Source organism: Schistocerca cancellata, chromosome 4 (assembly GCF_023864275.1).
Source record: "Schistocerca cancellata isolate TAMUIC-IGC-003103 chromosome 4, iqSchCanc2.1, whole genome shotgun sequence".
Lineage (NCBI taxonomy): Eukaryota > Metazoa > Arthropoda > Insecta > Orthoptera > Acrididae > Schistocerca > Schistocerca cancellata.
Window position 1 is genome coordinate 487,325,605 of NC_064629.1, and position 13,759 is coordinate 487,339,363.

The 13,759-nt window shown below is 37.0% G+C and overlaps 1 protein-coding gene across 1 annotated transcript in view; it reads left to right on the plus strand.

Annotated features, from left to right (window-relative positions):
* The window catches only part of LOC126184273 (solute carrier family 41 member 1-like), a 180,135-nt gene that overhangs the window by 158,930 nt on the left and 7,446 nt on the right, over positions 1 to 13,759 (plus strand). Inside the window, exon 6 of the mRNA XM_049926646.1 lies at positions 1,459 to 1,664. Within this exon, the coding sequence (XP_049782603.1) occupies positions 1,459 to 1,664 (206 nt within the window). The remainder of the gene's footprint in view (positions 1 to 1,458; positions 1,665 to 13,759) is intronic.

A 13,759-nucleotide genomic window follows, 5' to 3' on the forward strand; every position in this document is an offset into this window, starting at 1 on the left:
TGACAGATGTGAAAATTACCGAACTATCAGTTTAATAAGTCACAGCTGCAAAATACTAACGCGAATTCTTTACAGACGAATGGAAAAACTGGTAGAAGCCGACCTCGGGGAAGATCAGTTTGGATTCCGTAGAAATGTTGGAACACGTGAGGCAATACTGACCTTACGGCTTATCTTAGAAGAAAGATTAAGAAAAGGCAAACCTACGTTTCTAGCATTTGTAGACTTAGAGAAAGCTTTTGACAATGTTAACTGGAATACTCTCTTTCAAATTCTGAAGGTGGCAGGGGTAAAATACAGGGAGCGAAAGGCTATTTACAATTTGTACAGAAACCAGATGGCAGTTATAAGAGTCGAGGGGCATGAAAGGGAAGCAGTGGTTGGGAAAGGAGTAAGACAGGGTTGTAGCCTCTCCCCGATGTTATTCAGTCTGTATATTGAGCAAGCAGTAAAGGAAACAAAAGAAAAATTCGGAGTAGGTATTAAAATTCATGGAGAAGAAGTAAAAACTTTGAGGTTCGCCGATGACATTGTAATTCTGTCAGAGACAGCAAAGGACTTGGAAAAGCAGTTGAACGGAATGGACAGTGTCTTGAAAGGAGGATATAAGATGAACATCAACAAAAGCAAAACAAGGATAATGGAATGTAGTCAAATTAAGTCGGGTGATGCTGAGGGAATTAGATTAGGAAATGAGATACTTAAAGTAGTAAAGGAGTTTTGCTATTTACGGAGTAAAATAACCGATGATGGTCGAAGTAGAGAGGATATAAAATGTAGACTGGCAATGGCAAGGAAAGCGTTTCTCAAGAAGAGGAATTTGTTAACATCGAGTATAGATTTAAGTGTCAGGAAGTCGTTTATGAAAGTATTTGTATGGAGTGTTGCCATGTATGGAAGTGAAACATGGACGATAACTAGTTTGGACAAGAAGAGAATAGAAGCTTTCGAAATGTGGTGCTACAGAAGAATGCTGAAGATAAGATGGGTAGATCACATAACTAATGAGGAAGTATTGAATAGGATTGGGGAGAAGAGAAGTTTGTGGCACAACTTGACTAGAAGAAGGGATCGGTTGGTAGGACATGTTTTGAGGCATCAAGGGATCACAAATTTAGCATTGGAGGGCAGTGTGGAGGGTAAAAATCGTAGAGGGAGACCAAGAGATGAATACACTAAGCAGATTCAGAAGGATGTAGGTTGCAGTAGATACTGGGAGATGAAGAAGCTCGCACAGGATAGAGTAGCATGGAGAGCTGCATCAAACCAGTCTCCGGACTGAAGACCACAACAACAACAACATATGTCATGAGAGTTATACACAATATGTAATGTAAATTTTCTGAACTTTTTCAGCATTGCAGTAAATCTTCGTTATGGAAAAAATTTGTCCAGTTATGTAGTTACCTGTGAGAAACATTTATCACAATACAATTAATCAACATTTTCATTTTTCAGTATTGGTGGTCTGTTCCTGGATGTTCTAATGTCAAAATACCCAACAATTGCTGTTTTCCAACCTGTTATCAATGGTGTAGGGGGCAACCTTGTGTCTGTCCTGTCAAGCAGGTTATCAACCTGCTTACACAGGAAACACCAGTTTGGCCATTTACCACCAGGGACAAGGATATGTATCAGTCCATTTGATACATTTTGTTCCAAAGGTGAGTACTATTACATTTTGACCTGAAATACAAACAGGGGTGTGTAGTTTTCATTATTACTGTGTACTAGTTAATAATAGTTGATACATAGATTTAAGTACTAATTTAAAACAATTGAATTTCTCATGCTTCTAACTTTAGGCACATAATATACATTCATTTTTACTCTATTCGTGCCTGAGTGTAAGGTTGAAGGTGCTGGAAAAGCAGATGATCAACACCACTGTTTCAGCTGTAAGAAATTGTAACCAAGTTACTTGAATACGAATTCCATATTAGCATGCAGACTGACTGACATGCCAGTGAAGAAGGACCTGGTTTTCTCAATGACAAAACAGTAAACAGTCATTTATATACATAATGTGCTTAGTGATTTCAATGTGATAAATATCTGCCATGTAAAACTCAGATTTGCTTAGTATGAAGCTATATTTTCATTGAGAGAAAATTTGAATATGTATTGCACACAACACAGGAGAAATTTGTGTGAGGATAAAAAATGAACAAGTTACTTTTTTCATAAGAGAGATATACGGGAACAATTTATGTGTTAATAACTTAAACAGTTTACTGTAAGTAAACTTTATTTACTTCATAAATCTCACAAGTGTTATACTGTGTATCATGTTAGTGACAGAATTCTTGTTGTGAGGTTAAATCTGACAGAAATGTGGGTAGAATACACCCACAACTCACAATTTGATAGAATGGTGCTATATTATTTAATTTAGAAAAAAGCATGGCTTTGTGATATATAATTATTTAAAAATCAAGAGAAAAGTATGTCAGCCAGAACTCAAGTTGTTGAGAGTTAACAGATCTGATGTAATAAGAACATGTAGAGCCACACTGAAAAGAGAAGAGAAACATCTGTGCAAATATCAGGTGCTTAGTAGGCAGGCTAGTACAGAGCAAGAAGAAAAGGCTGAAAGCTGGAAGGAACATATAGATAGTCAACACAAGGAAAATGGATTTGAAAACAATACTGTGGCTAAGACAGGGAAAGTAGCTGAGGATGAGATGGAGGATAGGCTACTGCAAGAAGAATTTGACTGAGCATATGAATACCTAACCTGAAACAAAGAACCTGGAGGAGACAACATTATTTTAGAGTTATAGAGGTTTTTGAGAGATCCAGCAAAGAAAAAAATTATTGTCCCATATATTCAAGTAATATGAGACAGGCAAAAGATCCTCAGACTTCAAAAATGCTGTAATAATTCCTACTCAAATAAAGACAGGTGATTACAGTGTCAATATTAGTAAATCATCAGTTTCATGAGTTATGGTTGCAAAATACTATCATTAATTATTTACAGAAGGCTGGTAGCACTGGTAGATGATAACCTCAGGTAAGATCAGATTGGGTTCCAGAAAAATTTAGAAATGAGCAAGGCAATACTGATCCTATGAATTTTCTTCTGAAATAGACAACATACACACACACATTCATGCAAAAACAGCCCACACATGTGTGTTTATTAGTCTTTGTTTTTGTTGTACCTGTCTGCATCTCAACATCTACACTATATGGTGAGTGTTAATCTAGTGTCATTATTTCAGCCTGGACCTTTGATTGTTGGAATATGTGTTTATAGCTTTTCTAGATATAGAGAAATCCATTGTCAATGTTGACAAGAATACACTCTTTGTATTTCTGGAGATAGCAGGGATAAAATACAGGGAGTGAAAGGTTATCTAAAACATGTACAGAAACCAGACTCCAGTTATAAGACTCAAAGAATATCAAATGGAAGCAGTAGTGGAGAAATGAGTGAGACAGGATTGTAGTCTATCTCCAGTGACTGCACATTAAACAAATGCTGAAGGAAACTAAGTATAAACTTTGAAAGGGAATTAAAGTTAAGGGAAAACAAATTAAAAATTTTAGATTTGACAATTACACTTTAATTCTGTCAGAGATGCAAAGGACTTGGAAGAGCAATTGAACAAAATGGTTAATGTCTTGAAGAGAGGTCATAAGATTAACATCAACAAAATAAAAACATTGGTAATGGAATGTAGTTGAACTAAATCAAGTAATGCTGGGGGAATTAGATTATGATATTAGGCACTGAATACATTAGCTGATTTTTTGTATTTTGACAGCAAAATAAATGATAATGGACAAAGTAGAGAGGATATAAAATGAAAACCAGTAATAGCAAGATAAAAATTTATGAACAAGATAAATTTGTTAACTACAAATAATAATGTAAATATTAGAAAGTTTTATCTGAAGAGTCTGGTGGGCTGTCTTGTATGGAATAGAAATTAGGATGATAAGGAATTCAGATAAGAAGAGATACCAACTTTTGAAATCTGGTACTACATGATAATGCTGAAGGTTAAATAGGTATTTTGTATTATTAATGTGAAGGTACTGAACTTAAATGGAGAGAAAAGCAATTTATGGCTCAATTTAAATAAAAGAAAGTATTAGTTGATGTGATACATTCTGTTGCATCAAGCCATAGCAAATTTGTGAATGGAGAGATTTCTGGGGGGAAGAACTGTGAGTAGGCAGGCTCAGATAAATGTTGGTTATTATGCAGAAATGAAGAGGCTATCACAGGAAAGTCCATTGTCAAGAGCTGCCTCAAAACAGTCCTTAGACTGATGACAACTGCAACATCAATGAACTGATAAGAGTTTACTGAAAATCCAGGTTTAACATAATCACCTATTGATGTAGTTTTTGTAAGATTTATTGATGAAACTTCCATTGCCATTAATATATTTTTTATAGACAGTTCATTGTCATTGCACCTTGGGGGAAAATTCGTTACAAGGGGTACAGACTGTGCAAGATCCTGCACACCAGAATATGATTACATATAGAGATTTGTGGATAGCAGAAGCCCACAGTTGCAAATTCATAGGATTATGAGTTGGTAGTACTTTAATTTGGATGAGGTTATCACATAATTCCTGAAATCCTTGAACAAATCATTATTTTCAATGTGAATGTTGTCAGATACAATTGTTATAAAAATGGTAAAGCTAGTATTCTTTGTTTACTTCCATTCGATATTGTTATACAGTTTCATATTCTGGGTTGATGCTTCATCAAGTTATATTTTATTGGGCAAAAAGAATAAGCATTATTTGTGGTGTGAACTGAAGGATGTTCGGCAGAAGCCTGTCCAATGCACTAGAAATGCTGTGAAGGCAAGTTTTAACATATTAGAAATGACTCGTAGATAGGACTATTGAGATGAGACGAAACTATTGCTTTTAAGATTTATTGTCTGTGATTGTTAAAGCAATTGCAGGTCAGAATTTTGTGTACAGAGTTATGAAAAAGAGAAATTTCAAGAGAAGATTTTTAACTGCATAATTTCTTATGATTTTTGTAAAGGCCTAACTTGAAAATAAGGTTCAAATCCCTTCATTAAAGTTTTGGTTATCACCCATTATCAGAAAAACCGTTTCACAACTGCTTTGCAAAAATTTATCATCGTTGAGCTACAGTCAGTGATGAATTCAGTGAAGCTCCACCAAAATTAATTGCTGTTCCAAAAAACATTGATGGTGTGCATAACAAGATTGAAGAGGATTAATATGTGACTTACTGTGAGGTAGTGACAGCTTTACACAAAACAGTGACTGTAGTCGATTTGGCTTTCCATGAAAATTTAGCTAGGAAAAAAAATCTTTCTCCAATGGATTCTACATACTTTCTCATATCAGTATGTGTAAGAAAATGCTCAAAATATCTTAGCAAGGAAATGCAAAATCAGTAGACAGCATCATAACAGGATAAAAATTTCAATATTTTTGTGTGAGTCACAAACAAAGCAGCAATAAGCTGTTCCATTATCAAGTGAAACCAGCATGAGTTGTTTGTTGATGAAGCACTTCCATGGAAATGACCATTATTTCTATGATTACACTGATTTATCACAACAGTTGCTGTAGAGGAATGAAGAACAGTTAATGGCAAATGGAATACAACAATTTGCTTTCCACAAGTCATCAACACAATTTGGAAAAATAACTGATAACATTATATTATTCTTCATCATACCAATGCCAGCTGCTGCACAGGCCTTCAAACAGTTTGTTATTCACAGAGAAAAACATCAAATTAGTGGTTCAGTGCCTGTATTCACCTGATTTATTAACCAAGGACTTCTTTTGTTCTCTTATGAAAAATATGTGGAGATGGATTTTCATCATCTTAAAAACCATGATTTTTAGGTAACAACACCAATGTAACAATTTTTTCTGGGATTGATTCAAACATAAGCAAAGGTGTATGAATCTTGAAGTTGAATATTTTGAGAAATAATACAATAATTTTTATCAAGGAAATGTATCTCTTTGTTTTTGTAGAAATTAAAAAGTTGATTTCACTTATGAACTGAGGAAGGAATGTTGTCATATTTACAATTCTTTTTGTTTTCTGTTTTTTAGACACATTGTACACTCTCAACGTTCTTCTCTCCATAGATCAGTGGAACAAACAGTGCATAAACAAAACACACACACACACATACACACACACACACACACACACACACACACACACACACACACACACACACAGGATAGGGAGAGGTAATAACAGGAGAAAAGAGAGTTAAGAAATTCTGTGTGAGTGTATAATACAAAGGTGCACGCAAAAGGAGTTGTTGGCACCTACGTTGGAAGTTACTGAGGTGTGTAGAGGCTACTACACCACATGTTAAGCTGCTATTAAACATGATGGAAGTTTGAGACTCTGGTGAGAGAGATATTTAAGGAGACAAAGATTAATAGTGGAGTAGAAAAATATTATTGAATGAGTTAAGTATTGAATCCACTAAACATCACCAGTACCTCCAATATGCCAGACACTCCATTTCCACATGGTCCAGTCACCCATTTACATCACATCCATTGAAGAAGCAGTCCCTCACCCACCACTCTGAATATTTTGCTAAGATCTTCAAAGACCATTGCTCCCCTCCCCGACTTGCCCAGATGCATATCCACAGTGGCCTACACCTAAGTACATCCATAACCACTTACACATATGGTGGCCAGCGTATAGTGTGAGATTACACAGTGGTTAAGACACTGGTCTCACATCCAGATTTAATTCACCATCTGGGCACCCAAATTTAGAATTACAGCTGTTTTCCTAAATTTCATAAGATAAATGTCAGGAGTTATCTTTGAAGAGGTCTTTGGACTTACATTTATCTGAGCTACTGGTCTAGTCTAATGACATTATCAATGACTTATTAAGCCCTAATCTTCATACCTTTCCTGCCCAGATGCAAAGGAGTGTCCCATTTGTCACACAATACCATTCACAATTGGAACAACGGAACAATTGTTCTTCACTAACTCTTACCATGTTTTGAAATTGAGCATTTCTTTGCCACTTCCCATACATCTGCCCTTTACCAACCCTGTGATTTGCATTTCCTGTGTCACTGTAGAAAGAGTAACATACAGGATCAGATAGATCATCTATCCATTTCACTGCCAACATGTTTGCAGTTTGTGGTCTAGTGATTAGCATTGCTGCCTTTAAAAAGTGGTGTCATAGGTTGTGATTAGCATTGCTGCCTTTAGAAAGTGGTGTCATAGGTTCAGTTCCCAGCCAGGTCATAGGTTTTTTTTTTTTTTTTTTTTTTTTTTTTTAATCAGGTGCTGGGTGCTTGTGTTGGCCTTATAGTTTCACTTCATTGATGTGCAAGTTACCAAAGTGGTGTCAAAAAGAAAGGCCCACTTGAGGCAGCCAAATGACACCAGTCTAGATCTCCTGGCCAATAACACTACATGACTATTTCATTTCACTGCAACTATGGATCAGTATTCTATGTGAGTATAACCATGAACCAACTATTGACTTGGATGAATGGACACCGTTAAACTGAGGTCAATAGTAAGTGGATTGCCCAATTGTAAAACATTCTGCTCTGTATAATGTAGTTAAACCTATGCCACCTTGTATCTCTCCTCCAACCCCAAGAAAAAAATATACTTCTTTATTCGTTTTTGTAACTCCCATGGAATCAATCTCCAACAGCCATTGTTCCTTGTGTGCCTTTACTCCCTCACTCACATTTGCAACAAAGTACATCCCCTTCTCCTCTTCCATCATGCCAGCTTTGCACCTCTGTCCTACACACTAGTTCACCTGTATGAGCTTTACTTTTCTCTTGCTCTTACTCTGGATGCTCCACACTCCCCCTGTTTTTCTTAGTATGTCTCCGAAGCAGCCACCTACCTTGCCTCCCAGCAAAGTTGCTAGTAGTCTTCCTCTCCTTCTGAAGTCCTTTTGTTGATTGTTAGAAGCTTTGTGGAATTTTTGAAATAGTTTTACATGACACCAGCAAAACAGATTTTCATTCTCTTCCTATTCATTTTCTTCATCTATATGGATGAGCATCAGCTTTTATATATTATGCTTCATACAACAGATCAGCTACATCAAAAAGACAAGGCTGAATCTAAATTGTGCAGATAAGTGACAATAACACTTTGTCTGTTGCCAGTAACTGTTCACTATAAATGAGTATATATTATGGTAGCTCAGCATAGACTTTATGTATACTGACTGATTAACTTTGTAACTTCACTCATAGACTGAGTATATGAACATTGCCTGATTATTGCTAAAAAGAGACTCACTATTTTTACATATGTAACTCTACTCTATTATAGCTGAGTGCAGACTACCTAACAGCAATTGAGCTATTTTAGCCTGGTCACAGACCATCATTTTTTCCCTATTTCTTTATTGTTAAATTCATCCCCCTGCCTCCACCTTCCTCCATACAGACAAATGTGATGAGTGAGATGGCAGAGGCCTTATTGCTGTTTTTCAGTCAAATGTAAAAAATATGCATAGATTGTGTTACAGTTTAAATATTAAAGTGACAGGTTTAAAATACAATTAAATGATTGCTTTCTATAAACCTCTACATGCGGTGACGGTGGCACATTCAACAAGTTCCATGAAATCAACTGCCAATAAATTATGTGCAGGTAGAATTGGAGGAAAGATGGAGAGGCAATGGGACAATACAGATAAATGGTTGGCTATGTGCTATGTGTGATGATGAGGCTGCCTTGGAAAGTGGGATGTATAAATGAAGACAGGAGCAGAAAGAGGTGTGGGTGGGTCAGGAAGATGGGTGAGGTATTGGACCACTAATCTAAGGAGAGAACATAATAACTAATGCTGCAACTGATGGGGCATGGAAGGTGTAGATGTGGAAAGAGAGTAAGATGTTTTGGCAAACAGTTTGGTTACAAGTGACAAATTAGCAGGCTTTATACAATCTGCAATGATGTACAAGTAATTTAAGTAGAGAGGGAGATTTTATTCACTGGTAGAGAATAATGTTTAAAGTAAGTGTAATCCCCAGGTACCGCCTGTTAATAGTTTTAGTAATCGTAGTCTATTATTGGCCTTTTGTTGAGCAGCATAGGTAGAGTGTAATTTTAGTTGCAGTCAAGGGTTAGTTCAAAATATTTTAGTGTGTTAGTAAGATGGATAGAATGGGTATGAATGGTCATGTAGAAGTCACGGAGATGGAAGTGTTTGGATGTACCAGGTGTAGAAGTATGAAACCAGAATTTCCCTATTGATAGATGGTGTAAGGCTCATGTTGAGTTTTGAAATTACGAACTATGATTTGTGAACAGCACTGGTTTTCTGTTATGATTTGAAGAAAACTGCTGCAGAATCGCATCTGATGCTTGTCAAAGTTTTCAGCAAACATGCTCTTGGGCAAACACCATGTTTTGAGTGGTTCAAAAAATTCAAAAGTGGTGATTTTTATGTGAGAAACGATGAGCATGGGAAACCACCGAAAAAGTTCAAAGACAACAAATTGCAGGCCTCATGGGATGAATATGATACTCAGACTCAGCAGTAACTTATGGAACAATTGGATGTGATGCAGAAAGCCAGGTATCTTCAGTTAAAAGCTATGGGAAAGGTGCAGAAAGTGGGCTAATGGGTTCTGCATGAACTGAATGAAAAACAGCAAGCAGATCAAAAGGCCACTTGTGAAATGCTGCTCGTCAGATACAAAAGAAAGTTATTTTTCCATCGAATAGTGACACTTGATGAAAAATGGATATATTTTGAGGATCCTAAGCTTTATAAATCATGTGTGAATCCAGGCAAACCACCGACACTCACTGCAAGACCAAATCACTTTGTAAATAAGACAATGCTCTGTGTTTGGTGGGATCAGATGGGTATCATTTATTATAAGTTGCTAAAACATGGTGAAACCATTAACACTGATTGCTACCAACCACAAATGATCAATTTAAATTGAGCATAACATGAAGAAGACCACAGTATGGAAAAAGGCAAGACAAAGTCATATTGCTCCATGATAACACCTGATCACACACAGCAAAATGGGTCAGGGAAACGATCAAGGCATTCAGTTGGGAAATACTAGGGTATCCAGCTTATTCTCCAGATTTGGATTCGTCCAATTATCCTTGATTTGCATCACTGGAACACGCTCTCACTGAACAATGCTTCAATTCATATGAAAATGTATGAAAATGGCTTGCTAACTGGTTTGCTTCAAAAGAAGAACTGTTTTTTTGGCATGGCATTCATAACCAGCCAGAGAGGTGGGAGAAATGTATAAATAGCAATGGAGATTATTTTGAATAAAATATTGTTTATCAATTTCAAACAACAGACTTGTAATTATTGCAACCAAATTCCAGTTTCCTACTTCTACACCTGATATGCCTTTTGATTATTGTAGTGATTTTCACTCAACTGATTTTGAAGTATCAGAGGTAACACCTGGAGGTAAGGTTATTGATCTAGGAAGGACCCTTGAGCCACTTGTAGGTTTGGATGGAGAGCAAGGGAGGTATTGTGATCAGCATGACAGAGTAGATGGATGGGGGAAGTTGGCTAGTGCATATCAACTCTGTAAAGGCAATGGATGAGACGGGATATGACTCATCTTTTGGGCACTCCTGTACATGGATTGGGTATTTTGATGATAATAAAAGGGGGCCAGTGTGTCAGAAATGAAGCAGGATACCATATCCAATCAAAGGCTTATTCAAGGTCTAGGGAGACAAAAATGGCAGTATTGAGTATTTTGGATGGAAGTCAAACTAAGTTTTAGAGAGTGGTAGGTATGCTTGTAGGTGCTTGTGGATGTGCTGGGTTGGAATGGATTCAGGTATGTTGCTAAAGATGGAGCTAAGGCTAATTGGTTGATAAGATGAGGTTTCACTAGCAAATTTATTAGATTTGAGGAACAAGATTATCTTGGAGACCATCTTCAGCTTCGTATAGAATCCAGTGTATAGGATGACACTCCACGGTGTTGCTGCATGCTGTAGCAAGGAGAAAAGACTTTCCTGAAGTTGGCAGTAGGTAATGGTGTTATGCCAGGTACTGCATTGCATTTTTGGAGAGGGTTGTTTTACTGTTTTGTGCTGTAATCAGTGTTTTTGATTTGGTTTGTGGTATTTTGTTAAAGTATTGAAAGTTGAGAGTGAGGAGTTGTGTGGTTGTATATGTACACCAGTGGACAGGCCATGGAGTGGTTGAAGTTTGGATCTCTAGGAACAGTGAGGATATGATGAAGTATGAGCTAAAGAGCTTAGCTTTACTAGAAGTTGTCTGGTAATGGCCATTTGTTGTGGGGGATAGGATAATGTGGTGAATGATCTGAACTAGTGAGGGGGTGGATTGCTTTCCAATACTTTGTTGAGTTTACAAGTAGTTTGGTATTGAATTTTGTACATGTCTGTTCCCAGTTCTTGAATTTCTTTGCCTGAAGGGGTTTTTGGATGTACACCAAACAGCAAAAAATTATGACAACTGCCCACCATGATGTTTGATGCTGCCTGGTGGCATTGCAGTCATGTGACATGGTAACAAAAGTATCCAAGCAGAGCAGGCACAGATGGGGGACACCCTAGCATCGATATGAGCTGCAAATGGGGAAATCCATTGAGATAAATGACTTTGACAAATGGTAGATTATTATTATGCAGAGTCTGTGCACTAGTATCTTGAAAATGGTTATGCTGGTTGAATGTTCACATGCTAATCTCATGAGTTCTATGGAATGAGGTAAATGGACAGTGAAACTACAACTATGCACTACATGGTTGGATATCCATGGCTCCACACAGAACATGGGGTTTTGAGACTTTTCTGATCTGTAAGGTAATAAAGATGATGATCTGTGACATCTCTGCTGTAAGAGCACAATGCTGGTGCACATACAGGTGTTTCAGAGCACACCGTTCATCGCACATTGTTGAACATTGAGCTCCACAGCAGACCACCCCTATATGTTCACATGTTGATCCAACCACATCATCAATTATGATTGCAGTGCGAATGAGACCACTGGGATTCAACCATCAATTAATGGAAATGTTTTGACACTTCTGGTGAATTACATTATTGCTTCACTAGGTCAATGGTCATCTCCACAAACACTGCCATCGAGGTGAATGACAGCTCAAAATGTGCAGTACGCCACGGAGGCAGGTTGGTGGGAACAGTGTTATGCTATGGGGGAGATTCTCCTGCACTTGCATGGGGGCTGTGTTAATAATTAAAGACATGCTGACAGCTGCGAACCATCTGTATCTCTTCATGCTTGATGTCTTCCCTGAAGGTGATGTCACCTTTCAGCAGCATTACTGTCTGTGACTTGGAGACAGAACATGGTACACTGGTTTGAGGAGCATTATGCAGAATTCATGTTGTTGCCTCAGCCACGAAATTCCCCTCATGTAAATCCTATGGAAGCCATCTGGGTCGCTATCAGGGGCCATCACCGCATTTGCAAATCAGCAGCCCATTATTTACGCAAATTACATGACCCGTGCATAGACATCTGATGCAACATACCTCTAAAAAGCTACTGACAAATTGTCAGATCCCTGATATACAGACTCAGTGATGTATTTTGTTCCAGGTGCAGACAAACAAGCTATTAAGCAGGTGGTCATAATGTTTAGACTCATCAGTGTACATCTGTTGTTTTAGGTGGCATGTGAGGGGCTGTGGCTCTGTGAAAAACTATTTAAAGTACCATCAACCTGTCTAGAATTGACTGGTTTTTTCGTATTTTTTATGCTACTTCACAGATAAAGTGATCTGCATTTTCACTGAAAATAGTATCCTTTAGCTCACAACTAAGGGATTGTTTCCTGTTATTTTCTTTTAATTAATGTCCTGATCACTAGGGAAAACACATTTTAAGCACCAGTCAACTCAACTCTGCACTCATTGTTAAGTTGACCAGCATACTAAACATACACATAATGAATGCTCACACATAATCCTGCTGGTATCAGCCTTGCTATTGGATTATTTTGTTATTTATTTGTATTTTTTTATTGGAATTTTAGGATCAGAAGATGTGAACTTAACACATTTTGTTTAGTGCATACATCATACAGATTCATGTTCATGAAACTGACAGAAAATATTTAAGTAATTCCCAGATGTAAAGTAACCTGATAGAAAATATTTAAGTAATTCCCAGATGTAAAGTTATGTCAACCTACACACAGTATTATCTCAGTTATTAATGAGCTAATTAATACAATAGGCCTGAAAAATATAGGAAATATGGTTTACATCTGTGTAAGTTCCTAATTAATATCATAGCCCTGAAAATTTTAAAAGTCTCTTATTCCTTTGGAAACAGGAACACTTAGTTTTCTTTCTGTTTGATCATAGACAATAAGCCAACATCTCCTGCCTTAGTATATTTGAATTGGAATCTTTCACAATTGGTAATGAAATTAATTTCAAGTTCTTCCCCAGGTAACAATTCCTCAAAGCAACAAACATAAAATATAGTTTTGTTGGTTGTAAACTTCACTATAAGCATACCCTTTGGTTTAGGTTCATCAAAGTTTCATCATTGTTATCTTTCTCTTCAAACCATCCACCCAATAAATCTTTAGTGAACTATTGTATACCTTCATCACTGTCACTGGGATCCTGGGACCCTGACTGTTTTCTTTTAGTGTTGGGTTTCATGACTTCTCTTTTCCTTTGTTTCTCAGTTGACACAGGATGAGAGATTTCTTCATTTGGTTGAGATATTTTGTCTGCAGTATTG